Here is a 16,164-nt window from a genome sequence, read left to right as displayed (position 1 = left end):
CCCTTCCATGCCAGCCCCCCCCCCCCCGGGGTCCTGCTTGTGAGCTCTGCCCAGTGAGTCCAACTGCGCTGGACTCCCAGGCTGAGATTTGTCCGCTCATCCGGGAGCAACACAAGCGCCCCGAGCATCTGCAGTGAGGCCCAGCAGCCTTTTCAAAGCAGACATGGGTCTAGTAGTCACCTGGGATGTCACACAGAGCTTTTCAAACCATTGGCAGGGCTTGTGTTCTGGACCCCATGTATCTCAGAGCAGCCTCGGGGCTGCTCTAACTAGAGATAGACTTTTTTCCCCACTCCCCTGGTGAAAATTTGACAAGGAGAGGGGAGGGGAGGGTATGAAATGTGTCATCAAAATTTTCCCACAGAAAAGTGTGATTTGGGGGAGGAGGGGAGTCAGGAGTGCCTCATGGGAGTTGTAGTTCAGGTGGCTTGTGGGCCCCCATCTCCTCCATAGGCCAGTCTCCCCAGGAGGACTACATTTCCCATGATGCACCCTATGTTGAGAAGGAAAAGTTTCTGCCAGTCCAGGTTCTAACTCATGTTCTGCCGCCCACCAGCTCTTGGGGAAACGGTGAATAGCTGTAAGGCTGTGTGCAGCCCCTACACCAGGGGATGGGAGAAGACACATTGACAAGCCCCACACAAGAAGGGAGTCCTATGGGGCCATCTCTGCCCACCCTGGCACCCCCTGGGTGTGCGGTGGGACGCTGACCTCTCCAGGGCTTTGGGCTTCTGGCCAAGGCGCCAGTGAGCGAGCTGGGTAGGACTTTTTTGACAAATTGGTTTTTTTTTCCCTCTGTTGAAAAATGCCGATTGATCCAAACAATTGGTAAGGCACGGTCGGGTTTGATGGATTTCCTGACTCAAATAAAAGTGTCAGGGTTGAGGGTGGGGGATTTTGAGCTTGGTTAAACGGTTTGACATTTTCTATGGGAACCAGCCTGGTTTCCTATTTTCCTTTCCAAATTGAAGCAGATTAGACCCAAAAAACAAAAAGTGTTTTGAAATGATTAAACGGGTTTGATCAGCCCAAAAGAACACACAAAAGTCAGTGTGTCTGGGGAGTGGGGTTCAGTTTACAAAGATTTGTTTGAGATTTCGACTTTTCATCCTGATTTGAGTGGGGGGATTTCAAACTCTCAAAAATATTTGTTGAGGAGAAAATTGCATCCTGCCCAATTTGCCCCACGCAGCCTGGGCACGTCAATCCCAGCTTCAGCCCCACCAGACGTTAATGAGGCCAGGAGGTCGGCCAGATTTGGTTTTAATAGCAGAGTTAGACTGTCCTGGCAATAAGAACATCTGTCATTAGCCTTCCTTTATAAAAAGTACAATGTTATTCTACAGCCATGGATTTTAGTCCTAGCTCTGCTGGCTGGGACAAATCATTTCACTGTTCCGTGACTCAGTTTCCCCATCTGGACAATGGCGATACTGATCCCAGCCTCCCTTGTAAAAGATGTTGAGAGCTATGGATGAAAAGAACTAGGTTATTATTACTATTCTAGCAATGGTCTAGAAGAGTACAGCGTCCAGTAATGTCACCTGTTTCCCTCAACCGTATCCTGTGGCTGAGAGTTCCACAGGTTAACTTTACAATGAGTCTAAAAAAAGATGTCCTTCATCTGCTATTGTGATTCACAAATATTAGCCAAGCTGACTCAGTAACATCCTCTGGCTTCGCATCCCATAGCACATCTTCATTAATCAGCCAGGTTAATTATACAGTGAATGAATCCTAGTTTTTAAAACACGGGCATCACTAGGAGGTGCATGATTCAATCTACCACCTTGCATAAGCCAATCGGTTATATTTACCCCCATGGTGACCCATCTTCCCCCCGCTTAAATCAATGAGCCTGCAATTCTGCAGCCCAGGGGAAGGATAAACACTAGCTGGTAATACCAGAAACCTCTGTGTTCTTGGGGAACAAGGGTGCAGTATCCAGCCTGACTCATGAAAGACTCTCCCCTCCACCCCCCAGCCTCTACTTAAACCAAAACTCATTAGAGAAAAGAACTTGCAGAGAGCAGTGAAGGGTGTTGGGAGACACACCGAGACCCCTCCTGACAAGGGTGACAAGATTAAAACATCCCCATTATCATACAGAATGGAGAGCAGAGACAACTCCCCTAGCCTCATCTGCATGAAAGATGGGACAGGAAGACATCTCAATCTGCATACAGAATGGAGAGCCAAGAACCACACTGAATTCTGGGACTAGAAAAAGCAGGGAAGCACTGCATCATGGGAATCTCTGCTCCAGATGCTAATGAACCTAGCTCGGCACATACCCAGCTCAGCAATTATCAGACCAACTCTAGTAATGAATCCTTAATTGATATCCAAATAGTGAAGCCGCCTAGTTGCATTGTGAGCTCCCTGGAAGAAAACACCACCCATAGCCAAGAGTGATCAGCTCCTTTTGTCTAGGCTAAAGAAAACCCTTGAGTTATCAGCTTTACCTATAAACAAATCTATTGTTCTCCCTGGAACAATTGTATTTTCTCTACAAAAGTCCCTACTCACCCTCCAGTTAGGGTTCTGATGCTCAGATCCAAACTCTGCATCAGCTCCACTAGGACTCCACACTCTCCTGACTGATCGTGCTGGGGACTCTGCCTGCCTCCTGCCCTCAGGACCCTCAGCTACCAGCATCATCTGGGAACCCTGACCTGTCCAAGCTTCAGGGAGTGGTGAGATCCCCCTCTCTGTCTCTCTCTCTCTTTTCATGTTTCCTTTCTACCTTAGGTATTGACCTTTAAAATGTATGTTATGTTGGTTTAGCCGCCTTGTGCAGTTATCACCGGTATTCAATAAATAACTTGTATGGTTAAGCTGGTTGCTTCTCTCTCTCTGGCTGAACCTTACTCTTTTGTGCTTTTAGCTTCCCCCATTCACTCGGCAGCAACGCTTCTTTTACCTAAGCTAAAGATCCCTGCAGTGCCCAGAATCCTGTGGGGTTTGCTCATCAAGCAGGTTACTGCCAGTACAATTATGTTGCGAAGGTGGGGATAGGGACGTGCTGAATCTGGGACACATGAGGGTAACAGCTTGAAAGTGCTGCTCGACCCAGTCCATGGAGCCCAGGGGCATATAAGGAGAGTCAGCTTGAAAGTGCTGCTTCATCCAGCCCAGTGAGTCCAGGGACATATAAGGGGTCAGCTTGACAGTGCTGATTGACCCGGTCCGCTCAGACTTGCTCTGTTAATGAATGTGTGCGTGGGTGTGGGTTCATCTGGTTCTTGGGCTGGAGAAACCCAGCCCTAGGGACCCTAGGTCCTGCAGGATCACTCCATTGGAAGGGGACTTGTAGAAGGGAGAAGTTTGCTCCATATGAACACACACGTGAGACAAGCAGCACATTGATAGAATTACAGAATCCGCTGTCCCAGAAAAGTAACCCGAATAAATGAGCATGTCCCAAGATAATGGGCAAAGCTGGTAACACTGGCTTTATAAAACTGGTTTTATTGAACTAGGAACACAGCCCCCAGCTCACATAATGTTCACCCACAGCCCACATGAGCCAGCCAGCAGGGCAAAGGTGCGAAAGAGGCAAACAGTCTCAAGTGGTTTTAACAGGGAGCCAGCCAAGCCGTTGGGTAATATTTGAAAAGGGTTGGGTGTACATCGGCATTTTGGCTGTAGTACTGGGGTCACGCAACAGCGTAACAAAGCCTAGGTTACTTGTCTCTTGGCAATAGCGGAGCTAATTATTTATATCCTACGCATGGAGTATGTTTTGTTATGGGCGGCAGTGTTTCCTAGTGGATAAAGCATTGATGTGGGATTCTTCCTCTGGCTTCCTGGGTGACCACGGGCAGTTGCTTCTCTCCCCCACTTCTTTGCCTCAGCTTCCCCATCTGTTAAAGAGGGACGATGCTATTGCCCTTCATTGTAAAGTGTGTTGAAAGCGACTGATCAAATGCACTATACGAACGCTCAGTCTGTTGATTATTATTGGACATTCATAGCGTGCGAACACTGAGAAGCCAACCCAGTTGGACTCCACTGCGCTTAAAACACTAGAGTCCAGGAGACGAGGCGGAGTTGAGGGCAGGCTCAGTTAGCTCCTGGGCACTGTGCCCCACCTGCCACTCAATTTTTTTCCTGTCGTGCTGAACTCAAAGGGTTCAAACAGCATGACGCTGGTTCCACAAAACCAACCAAACAAACGGCAGGGTCGGCTTAACAGAAATTAGGAGCATCGGGTATAGAATATATTTTGGCTTCCGGTTTCGTACGTCACATTTTCTCTGCCACCATGAAGACTAGAAAGACGCTTAAAAAAAGCCAAACCAAAACACAAGCAGAGCTGCCAGAGTCCCATGGCTCACGCGACTGGGGAGTTCAGACAGCGCTCGCCTCCCTGTGAATCCCCCGAGCACGGCCGACACTGAGCGGCTGTGAACCAGAGTCAGGGGTCACGCTGATTCACACCCCCCAGGGATCTGGCCCTGGGCCTCTTAACCTCTGAAGTCTACGTTTTTCAGAGTAACTAACAAAGCATCAACCCCTGAGACACTTTAAAGAGACTTTTTGGAAAGTGCGGCGCGTCCACCCTATGAAAATCCAGGCCCTTGAAGGGGTCTCGAGTTGGCCCTTAAATGAACACATGATTTTCTCTGCCAGGCGTCTGATCTGCCATGGCCCCAGCTCTCTCAGTGGGAGCTGAAAATGCCCATCATCCCCAAAACGGTCTTTCAGCAACCTCAGCACTCCTGAGATGAGTTCACAGCAGGAGGGAAGGTGTTAAAGACACAGCCCCTTTCATCAGCTTACCCGTGGGCTGGTTGGCAGGGTGGGAGGAATTTAAACCTTCTCCTACAGGAGGCCTGGTGAGGAAAAATAAACAGCCTGGCTTTGCGGTAGCTAAACTGGGCCAAATTCTGCCCTTTTGAGAGCAACCAGAGCAGGAGAAATGTTCGTTTTCGCCACCTTCCTTCTGGCTGTGGTGTCTCGTGGTGAAAGAGACCGGATAGGTCTGCTGCCCTCCTGGGTCATGCACTACAAAGCATGAGAAAGCCCCCGAGGATTTCAGACCTAGCCAGAAACACCCACCAAATGCTCCTCTAAGAGATGCGGTAGGATTCTGCCTTCACCCCAAACACTGGTCGTTACCCTGAATGCTCCTCTGTTTCCAGTAAAGCCATACGCAAATCTTCCCCATGCAGCAAGAGGAGTTTTCTGTAGTTATTAAAAAGGCTAAACCTTGGGAATGGACGAATTGGAAAACTTGGACTTTTCAGGTGGCCTGAAAGAAATTCCCGGGACCTCCTGTGGCAAATGGGATTGTCCCAGGAAAACTGGGATTCAGAGATTTTAAGGCCAATAATGACTATTACAATCAGTTAATTTGACCTTTACAGAGCCCACTAAGTTGTGTCTAATGAAGTGATTTGGTCAGAGAACAGCCCCACAATAATTCCTGGAGCAGATCGTTCAGAAAAACATCCCCTCTTGATTTAAAAGTTGTCAATGAAGGAGAATCCACCACTTCCCCAGGGAGTTTGTGCCCTAAATTTCTGCCTTATTTCTAATGGGAATTTGTCTGGCTTTAACTTCCAGGAATTGGTTCTGCCTCTCTGCTCTAGCTTAATGGGCCCGTTAGGCCTGGGGAATGTATTGAGAAGCTGCGGGCGAGATCCCAATGAACTAAACAGACCGAGATACATAAGCCTCACTCAGCAAGGCAATTTTCCAACACTCCGATGGTTGTTGCAGCTTTTCTCTGCGCTCAAAGTGCAAACAACAGAACTGGTGGCAGCTTTCCCAGCTCTGCCCCACCAGTGCCCAGTCCCGTTAACAGCAGCAACCCGGCCAGCCCCGAGCGTTCAACAGATCAGGACTCAAAAAAATCACGGGATTGGTTGAGATTTGAGTTCATTTTATTTGCTTCTGGTTTCTTTACTCGAGTCAAGTTTCTAAACTTTTCTCTACCACCCCCAGAGCTGGACAATTTTTATTTGTAGTTGATTGTAATGAAAACTTGAACTAAGCTCACGAATCTGGAGGTCCGGACTTTAAAAAGAGAGAAGCCCGCCAGGCAGTGCGGTAAAATCTCGAGAGCAGGAACACTGCAGTTGTGCTGATTAGACACTGCAAGCGATGAGGCCTGAAAACTCATCTCAGACATGCAAAGGCTGCAGGACACGAGGCTGTGAAAGGGGAGCGGAGGCGGGATGGGCAGCGGCTCGCTCAGCGAGGGACGGCCTGGAACTCGTAGTGGCGTGGCACGGTCTCCAGGCCACTCATCAGAGGCGAGATGTCAATGTCGTCCGGGCGGACGAGGGGCATGAGGGTGAAGCGCTGCAGGATGGCAGTGAAGAAGAGGAAGAGCTCCATGCGAGCCAAGCCCTCGCCCAGGCAGATCCTCTTCCCTGGGGGAAAGGAACACAGTGACGTCCAGGCCGTGCGTGGGGGTCAGAGGCGTTTCAGGATCCATCGCGCCCCAAGTCTCGGTTTCCCTCTCCCTGCACTTGGGGCTCCAGTGCCCTTTAAGACCCTTTCATGTTCCCTGTACTCTGGGGACCGGCCCCCAGTGTCAGGTACAGCAGCCTTGGGGCTGCTCTAACTCATGCTCCGTCCCCTTTCTGGGCCCTGAGGGGGCAGAGAATAGCCACAGCACAGTGCGCTCCGGCCACAGCCCCAGTCCGCCCCCTATGGGTCCCAGGGGGCAGAGAACAGCCCCAGCACCATGGGCAGTGGGTATCCTAAGCTGGGGGAGGCTGTGCCTCCCCAAACAGCCTGGCATGGCCCCACCCACGCTTCACCCCCAGGAGGCCCCCTGCGGCCTTCCCGGTGCTCTGCCTTGGCTCAGAGGCTGGGCCTAGGTCTGGGGCTGGCCGCCTTCCACTGGGGAGGCCCCTGGACTCTCCGGAGGTCATTTCTGCCCCACAGCGACATAGAGGGGCCAGATCCCTCCTTGTGGTGACCCCCAGGCCATGGAGCCAGGCTGAGTTACTCCATCTGAGGTCGGGGCTGATCCAGGCAGTCGCATCCTCCGAGGCCGGCGCTGGAGCAGACATGTTAGGGGAGACTCAGCCTGTCCCTCTCCCGCTCCGCGGCCCCGGCCCGGGCAGGCCACATGTACCCGTGGAGAAGGCCATGAAGGCGTCATGCTTCTGGAAGCCTCCGCTCGGGTCCAGGAAATGAGCCGGGTCGAATGTGGCCGGGTCTTTGAACTGGGTGGGGTCGTTGTGGACAGAGAACAGCAGCGGGAGCATGTTCGTGCCCTGGGCAGGGGAAACACACAGCTCCAGCATGTGCGTCCAGAGGACCTCTCCATCCAGCCAGCTTTCCCTCCGTCCGTCCGTCCGTCTGTCCGTCCGTCCATCCATCCCCTGCTCAGCCAGCCAGCTATCCCTCCATCCGTCCGTCTGTCCATCCATCCATCCATCCCCTGCTTAGCCAGCTAGCTTTCCCTCCATCCTTCTGTCTGTCCGTCCATCCATCCCCTGCTTAGCCACCCAGCTTTCCTTCCGTCCGTCCGTCCTTCTGTCTGCCTGTCCATCCATCCCCTGCTTAGCCAGCCAGCTATCCCTCCGTCCGTCCATCTGTCCATCCATCCATCCCCTGCTTAGCCACCCAGCTTTCCCTCCGTCCGTCTGTCTGTCTGTCCATCCATCCATCCCCTGCTTAGCCAGCCAGCTATCCCTCCGTCCTTCTGTCTGTCTGTCCATCCATCCCCTGCTTAGCCAGCCAGCTATCCCTCTGTCCTTCTGTCTGTCCGTCCATCCATCCCCTGCTTAGCCACCCAGCTATCCCTCCGTCTGTCTGTCTGCCCGTCCATCCGTCCCCTGCTTAGCCAGCCAGCTTTATGTCCGTCTGGCTGTTAATCCATCCCTCTGTCTCTCTATCCACTCATCCTATCTAGCTTGACCGTCCATCCATCTCTGCCCAGGCACGGCTGGAGAGAGCCTGTCTTGGCTGGTTTAGAGCTGCCAAATCCTGCCTCTCGGCCGGGGCTTAGACAAATTGTCCCAACTCTCTGGGTCTGGGATTCTCCATCCATCTGGCTTCTCCACCCACTCACTGGTCTAGCCACACATCTGCCTGTCTGCCCATCTATGGACTCGTTCTTCTGGCTGGCACCGGTGCCGCCATCCGTCCGTCCTCCTCAGCCTGTCTATCCACTTATCCAACGATCCACCCTCTAGACATCTGGATCATTTTCTGTCCTTCCACCCTGTCCATCCATCAGTCTGTCCGTCTGTCGTCCGGCTACCCATCTACTGACGCGTCCCTCAGCCTTTGCAACCATCCATCCTATCTACCCGTCCCAATGCCACCCCTCTCTGGCCACCCGCTCACCACCCATCCGTCCATCCATCCAACCCATTTGCCAGTCTACCCAGCCATGGTTCCAGCCGTCTGTCCCTTTCCAAACACCCTTTGGGAGCTGACAAGAGGGGAGATTCCAGCCCAGGAGGGAGAAACGTGTTTTCTTGCTCGAACGCGGGGAGGAGGGAAATCCTGTTACCTCTGGAAGCAGGAAACCCCTGAAGCGGGTGTCCCGGGTCACCGCGTGCGGGACCCCCATGGGGAACACGTTGCTAAAGCGCTGCACCTCATGGATCATGGCATCAGCGTAGGGCATGCGGCTCCGGTCCTCCACCGACGGGCTGCGGTGCTGCCCGATCACCTGGTCGACCTCAGCGTGGACTCTGACTGCGGAGAAACAAGCGGGATGGAAAGTGGTTTCTGGTGGGGTGGGGCAGCCTGACATCCCAGCTGGTCACGCAGGCAGCAAGGACACGCTAGGTCTGCAGCTGGTGACGTCTGAGACGTGGCTGGCGATTTCTACACCTGCCTTTTAAAATATAGACGGTGGCATGGATCCCGACCTCAGCTCCCTCGCCCCCGCCGCTCACCCTGGATCTCTGGGTGCTTCATGAGGAGGAGGAAGCCATAGCGCAGGGTGGTGCTGACTGTCTCCGTGCACGAAAAGAACAGGTTGTGTGTGGTCATCACCAGGGTCTCTGTGTGGAAGTAGCTCAGTGGGTCCTGGTTTTCCTGCAGGGGAATCACCCAGAATTCGAACCCACAATGCTCGAGTATCTTCCACCATCTCCCCCTAGTGACGGCTCCACGGATGCAGTTCCTGGGTCTGCTGCTGCTGCTGGGCGAGGGGGCTAATCCTTTAGCTCAAGGAGCCGAGCCAGACACTGTTAGCCCCGCATCTCCCCAGTTCAAAGCCCATGGCTGGTGACAGTCACTCTGAACAGCCAGGGGGGCCAGTAAAGCTGGACTTTCAGGACCCCTGCTATATTCAGCAGAGGCAGCGTGCACTTCTCGTTAGCACGGGGGCTGGGGGCTAGTGGTTAGAGCACAAAGCTGGCCTTCAGGACTCCTGGGGTCTATCTCCAGCCCTGGGAGGGGAATAGGGTCGAGTGGTGGTCCTGGGTTCTAGTCCTGACCTGCTGAGTGACCTTGGGCAAGTCACTTCCCCATCCCTCCCATGCCTCAGTTTCCTCCACTCTAAGCTGTCCTGCCTCCCAGGCTGGTGCGTCAAGTGAAATAAGCCATTAATGTTTGCAAAGAGCTCCTGAGCACGCCTGAAACTGCAATTCTCTGGCAACACTGCCTGCGTCGAGGGCAGGGCTGTGAGAATGTGATTCACCGGAGCTTGGGTTACAGGTCGGCATCCCACAACAGATTAAGAGGTTCTGGAGATTATCTCCAAGCAGCAACAAAGGCAGAAACCAGTATGGTTGGTGATGGAGCAGGGAGGGTCTCCAGAGAGACTCCCCTCCCTACAAGTGCGGGGAGCGATTCGGGGCTGGTCACGGGCCACTGGCCTGTGTGGCATGCGGCTCTGCAGGGCCGGGCCATGAGCCCGCCTGTTCTAACATCAACCCCAAACAAAGCCAATCTGCTCCGGCAGGCGCAGTGGCAGCTGAGCTCAGCGGCAGGGGCTAGGGTTTGGGTGAGGCTCTTGGGGCTTTTTTAAAAGGGAAGGAACTGGTCGTGCGGGCTGGAGCCAGGAAGGCTGAGTGGGGACAGGATGCACCCGGCCCATAGCAACAAGGTTTAAGCCAACCCCCAACAGTCCCTGTGTTACAGGAGCACCAAGGAACCCCAGCCATGGGCTTGCCCCGCTCTGCGCCAGGTGCTGCTTATTGTTGTAGCTACTAGGTGCATTACGGTAGCACTACCCGAGCCCCAGACCTGGTGCTGTACGGACACAAGGCCACGAACCCCTGTGGCACCAGAATCCCCTCCTCCAACCAAAAACAGGGCCCCTGCTTGTGCCAGGTGATACCAAGACAAGGGACAGTCCCTGCCCCAAAGAGCTCACAGTGTCCAGGCAAAGGAAGGCCCATTAGCCCCTCTGCACAGATGGGGAAACTGAGGCATGGGACAGTCACCCAGTAGCCAAGCCAGGAACAGAACCCAGCTCTCCTCAGGTTGGTCCAGTGCTCCAGTCACTACGACACGCTGAAGCAGACACAGTTTCAAGGCTCAGGGGGTCGGCATGTTAGTCTGGCTCTGTAAAAAGCGACAGAGTCCTGTGCCACCTTACAAACTAACAGGCGAATTGGAGCATGAGCTGTCGTGGGTGAATACCCACTTTGCCAGATGCATGTCAGTTTTAAAGGAGTCAGTCGGCCCACTGCCCTGCCCTGCGCCGCCCCGCACCCACAGCCCATTCACCTGCTCCATCTTGAGGAGGAAGCAGTCGATGAAGTCACGGGGGGAGTTGGGGTCAAAGGATTCCTGGTGCATCTTCACCTGCTCCAGCACAAAGAGCCGCAGCTGCTCGAAGTTCTCAGAGATCCTGTTGTGAGGCCCCGGCACACAGGACATGGGGCCAGGGAAGATGCTGTACATCTGGGGAAAGGGACACGAGTCACCCCACGGCAGTGTATGAGCTCGGTGCATGTGTTACCATAATGCACGGGGCAGCAGTGCACGTGCAATACCATCATGAGCTCTGTGCGTGCAAAAACGTAGTGAACAGAGCAGCAGTGCATGTGCATTTCCATAGTGAGCTCTATGCGTGCAATACCATCGTGAACGGAGCAGCAGTGCATGTGCATTACCGTCGTGAGCTCTGTGCTTGCATTACTATGGTGAGCTCTCTGTGTGCATTACCATAATGAACAGGGCAGCAGAGCACGTGCATTACTGTGGTGAACTGAGCTCTGTGCACATTACCACAATGCACGAAGTAGCAGTGTGCATGCATTACCATGGTGACCTCTGGGTGTCCAATACGTGGTGAGCTCTGTGCATGCAAAAACTTAGTAAACAAAACAGAGCAGCAGTGCATGTGCATTGCCAAAGTGAGCTCTGTGTGTACAATACCATCGTGAACGGAGCAGCAGTGTGCCTGCACTACCATAGTGAACTCCACACGTGCATGACCGTAATGAACAGGGAGGCAGTGCGGTGTATGCACGTTACCCTAATGACCAAGGCAGTGCGGGCGTGCGCAGGCCAGGCCACCATAACGAATTGTGCCCACGCCCAGCACGTTATCGTGATGGGCCGTGCAGGATGCGAGCGTGTTACCCACACGAACCGTGCACGGGAGTGGGTCCATTGCCATAACGACCCGTGCGCACACGCTCCGGGGACGTGTGCATCGCTCCTCCTGTCGGACAGAGGCTTTGGTCGAGTGAAGGGACAGCTGGGCAGGGAACAAGGGGATGGTGACCACTTGCTCTCCATGTCTGCCAGGAGGGATCACAGGGGGGACCCCCCCCAGATGCAGTCTCCTCCCCGGCCCCCAGCAGCACCTACCTGCCCCCACAGGGAGCTGAGCAACTGGAAGATCTGGTTGGTGAGGCCGACCAGGGTGAGAAAGCTCCCGTCCTGGTACTCGAACCGGCCCCCGAAGAGGATGGAGCAGATGACGTTGGAGACGGCCCGGCTGATGAGGAAGGTGGGGTCGAAGGGCGCGGCTAGCGAGGTGGGGGGAACCAGCTGTAAGCGGCGGGAAGTCTGACTCGGTCATTGCTGGGCTGGGAAACTGTGGGGGCGGGACTCAGGAGAGGGGGCAGGGGTTCCCCTTGGTGTCAGTGCAGTGCTAGGGGGCGCTCTCTTCTCTCAGTGCTGAGCGAGCCAGGCACTAGGGGGTGCTGTGGGGCAGGGAGCGGCGGGGGCAGCAGTGGGTGATGTGGGGCAGGGAGCAGGGCGGGGGGCTCAGCAGGGGGCGCTGCGGGGGCAGCAGGGGAAGCTGCGTCCCAGCTGGGGGCTGCAGCCTGGCCGCGTATGGCCCCCAGGCGACCCACCTTGCGTTTGGGCGAGTTCCTGCACCAGGCACCGCACCTCCTGCTGGATCTGCTCCTCCAGGCTCCGCTTGCCCATGCCGAAGTTGCGCAGCGTCTGCAGGGCGAATCTCCGCAGGACTTTCCACTTCTCCCCGTTGCTCAGGGTGATGCCTGGGGTGGGGGGCATGGAGTAGTGAAGGGAGGGCACCAGGGAGCCCAGCTCCCCCCACCGACGCCAGCCCCACACTTGGAACGACTGACGATAACCGAGCCCTGCTCATGGGCTGCCAAGGGCTGCCCCCACTGCCCTCCCAGAGCTGGGAGAGAACCCAGGAGTCCTGGCTCCCAATCCCCTGCTCTGACACTAGCCCCCACTGCCCCTTAAATTGGTCTCTCTCACACACACACACACACACACACACACACAGACACCAGGACTGAGGGAAACTAGGAATCCAGGTCCCCCGGAGATGGCCTGTGACACTGACTCTTGCTCTAAAGTGTTCTGCGGGGAATGAATGATTATCCCCATTTTACAGGTGGGCAAACTGAGGCCCAGCAAGAAGCAGTGACCTGCCCACAGTTACACAGGAGGTCGGTGGCAGAGCGGGGAATTGAATCCAGATCCCACGGAAGCATCTTACAATCTAAACAGACAAAGGGTGGGAGGGGAAACTGAGGCAGAGAGCGGGGAAATGTCTGGCCAGAGTTGGGGGAAGGGTCATCCAGCAGGTTACTGGAGAACCCAAGTGCCTTGGCTCCCAGTCCAGTGCCCAAGCCGCAAGGCCAGCCGGCCCCTCTGCGGGTCCTGCCCCACTTCCCCATCTCTGCAGAAGGGCTGAGTGGCTGAAAGCCGGGAAGGGGCTGTGGAGGGGGGGGATTCCTTACCGTTCCCTTGGGTAAAACGGAAGAGCACGGGCAGATCCCCGCGCCCTCTGAACTCCTTGGCCTAGTCCAGCAGGGCCTCCTTCACTGCCTGGTAGCCGCACAGCACCACCACCCGCCAGGAGCCCAGGTGGAGGGTGTAGATGGGCCCATAGCGCTCACTTAGCTGCAAACACAGAGCGACCCAGGAGTCAGAATATGGGGCCCCAAACCAAACAATCACACCATCTTGTTCCAGCCACTAGTCCCCACTCCCCTCCCAGAGCTGGGGAGAGGACCCAGGAGTCCTGGCTCCCAACCCCCTGCTCTAACCACCAAACCCCACTCCCCTCTCAGAGCTGAGAGAGAACCCAGGAGTCCTGGCTTTCTGCTGTAGCCACTCAACCCCACTCCCCACTTGAAGCTGGGAAGAGAACCCAGGAGTCTGGACTGAATGTGACCAAGTGGCTGTTAACACTCGAGCTGCTCAGGGGTTCATGGGAAATGCCGACCTGTGACCCGGTTCTGACGAAATCTGCCCGGTTTCCTAGCAGACAGCAAGGCCAGGGCTGAGCATACGGACTCCCCAGCTCCAGGGCAGGACTCCCCGGCCCCAGACTGCCCAAGCTTGGCAGGCTACTGAGCCCGGCGCTGCCCCACTAGCCGAGCAGCCCAGGAAGCCAGCTGGCCCCAGCCCCTGGCAGCCCTGGGTTCCCCGGCCTGGGGCAGTCAGAGGAGTTGCTGGCCCTGGCCGTGGCCCTGCGGTGAAAGGCACCTGGCTGGCCTCAGTTTCTCTGCTGATATTCAGGGGGGTCAGTCTGAATCATGTCCATTTCATGCGCTGCCCAGTCCAGGTTTGGTGCCACAGTTGTAGAGATGCTAAGGCAAGAAGTGACCATGGAGTCGGGCCCCCTGGGCAGCGAGAGTCCTGGCGCAGAGCTTTCAGCAGAACAGCCCCTCTCGATTTCAAACGGGCAGCGAAAAAACCAAACCAAACCCAAACCGTTTCCAAAACAAACGTTCTTGGAAATTTCCCCTTGCAACAAAACCAAAGTAGCAAAACTTCCCAGGAATCAGAAGTTCCAAGTTTTGGCCAGTTCTAGTTAGCATGGAGGGAAGTAGGGGGGTAACTGGGCGTCAGGACTCCTGGGCTCCATTCTGGGCTCTTCCACCAAGCTCCCTGCATGACCTGGGGCAGGTCACTGCTGCGCCTGTGCCTCAGTTTCCCCATCTGTAAAAGCAGGGCGGCCGGTTGCTACCCTGGGATGTTGTATAAACTCGAGCGGTTCCAACACGGCGCTGAGACGAGTCACTAGCTGGGTGGCACCCACGCTCTCCCGTGGACCCAGCTATTAATGGTTAGGACTTTGCATAGATTCACTTGCCCCGTGTGTGTCCAGCTGGGGTTTAAGGCTGGGCCACCTGCCCCTCAAAGCCGGCCGTGTCCACGTGGGCATGAACAGGGCATCAGCAGGGAGCTGCGCCCGATGGGCCTCGCTGAATCTTTCGCTTTAGTCCAGCCTCTGCCTGGCGCAGCTGGATACTCCACATTCCTCATTAGAGCTACCCTGCACCTCAGCAGCTGCCGGGAGGGGCTGGGCGCCAGGACTCCTGGGTTCTATCCCTGGCTGCGGGAGGGGAGTGGGTGAGTTTGAACAACAAGGACTGGGTGCCAGGACGCCTGGGTTCTTCTACCCCCTTCACTGATTCCTTGTGTCACCTGAGGGGAAGCTGCAGCACCCAAGACAAGGGGGCCCTGGTCTGGACTGGGCTCTCCAGGGGCTACTGGCAGACACACACTAAGGGAGGTGGGGGCTTTGAGTGCCCAGTACTAGTGCTGGTGTTTGCACGGGGATGGGGCTGAGCACAAGTACATAAGTCAGCGAGGCAGCCCAGCGCGTGAACATTGCAGGATAAGGTCCTGGCTACATTAAATCTGAGGCTTCACTAGCTGTGCTCTCCCCCCTTCTGCTAGCAGGGCCGGGGACCTGCACCCCCCTTAGTGACAACAGGGAACCAGAAATTCCCCAGCCCGCTGCAGGGATTCCCAGCCTGTTCCCACGCCAGCCCCCAAACTGCCCCTACCTTGCGAAGAGATTTGACCATGTCCTTGGCATCGAGCTGCAGCCGGTTCCCCAGCAGGGGCAGCGGGCGCGGGCCCGGGGGCAAACACCCCCTCTTCTGCTGGCCCTTCCCATGGAGGCAGACGAGCAGGCAGGAGAGGCCGAGGAGCAGCAAAAGCAGTGTGGCCGTGGTGAGCTCCATGTCGCTCGCTCGGGCGCAGGGGGAACCGGGTGCTCCGGACTGCACTGGCACTGAATGACTTTTCGGGTGCCCTGATGACAGACTCTTTGGGAGGGAAAGGGGCGAGATTCGGAGCTGACTGACTCACCAGGCAGGCAGGGCTCGGGCTTTGTGCCAGCTGCTGTCAAGCTGAGCGGGCGTCCCCCGCCAAGTGCGCTCTGAACATGGCGGAACGGGGATTTCGCAGGCCCCCTCTGAACCCAGGCATCTAGCGGGGGTGGCTTGGCCTGGCGTGGTGCCCGCTTGTCAGGTCTTTGGCACGAACATCCCCAGCTGAGGGCTAATCAGCGCGGAGCAGAGCGGAAGAATCACTGCTCGGGTCTTGCTCACAACACTCCTGCTGGTCCAGCCCAGGACGATGTTCGTGTTTTCTGCAACAGCGTCACACTGGTCACTCATATTTAGTTTGTGGTCCATCCCCCTGGGCCCCCAGCTCTCTTTCCAGGCAGTCAATTCCCATTGTGCGTGTGCAACTGATTGGTCCTTCCTAAGTGGAGCACTTTGCATTTGTCCTGATTGAATTTCAGCCTGTTTCCTTCAGACCAGTTTGCCCAGAGCCCTCTAGGGGCTGCCAGCCCCAATCCAGCCCCACAGCGAGGGACAGGCTGGCTCAGGGGGGTAGGAATGGGGCAGGGGCCGGTCCCTCTAGGGGCTGCCAGCCCCAATCCAGCCCCACAGCGAGGGACGGGCTGGCTCAGGGGGGTAGGAATGGGGCAGGGGCCGGTCCCTCTAGGGGCTGCCAGCCCCAATCCAGCCCCACAGCGAGGGACGGGCT

At 55.8% G+C, this 16,164-nt stretch overlaps 1 protein-coding gene across 1 annotated transcript in view; it reads right to left on the bottom strand.

Annotated features, from left to right (window-relative positions):
- LOC116833877 (uncharacterized) overlaps nt 1-15,930 on the bottom strand; it is a 41,301-nt gene extending 25,371 nt beyond the window's left edge. The window contains 9 exon segments of the mRNA XM_032795650.2: nt 6,214-6,383; nt 7,097-7,238; nt 8,486-8,673; nt 8,877-9,018; nt 10,660-10,836; nt 11,752-11,912; nt 12,243-12,392; nt 13,110-13,272; nt 15,171-15,930. Coding sequence (XP_032651541.2) covers nt 6,214-6,383; nt 7,097-7,238; nt 8,486-8,673; nt 8,877-9,018; nt 10,660-10,836; nt 11,752-11,912; nt 12,243-12,392; nt 13,110-13,272; nt 15,171-15,350 — 1,473 coding nt within the window. The 5' untranslated portion in view covers nt 15,351-15,930.
- Nucleotides 15,931-16,164: the final 234 nt, after the last annotated feature.

The sequence above is a fragment of the Chelonoidis abingdonii genome, chromosome 11 (assembly GCF_003597395.2).
Source record: "Chelonoidis abingdonii isolate Lonesome George chromosome 11, CheloAbing_2.0, whole genome shotgun sequence".
NCBI lineage: Eukaryota > Metazoa > Chordata > Testudines > Testudinidae > Chelonoidis > Chelonoidis abingdonii.
Note: the sequence above shows the minus strand (reverse complement) of the source record. Positions and strands in the feature narration are given on the sequence as shown.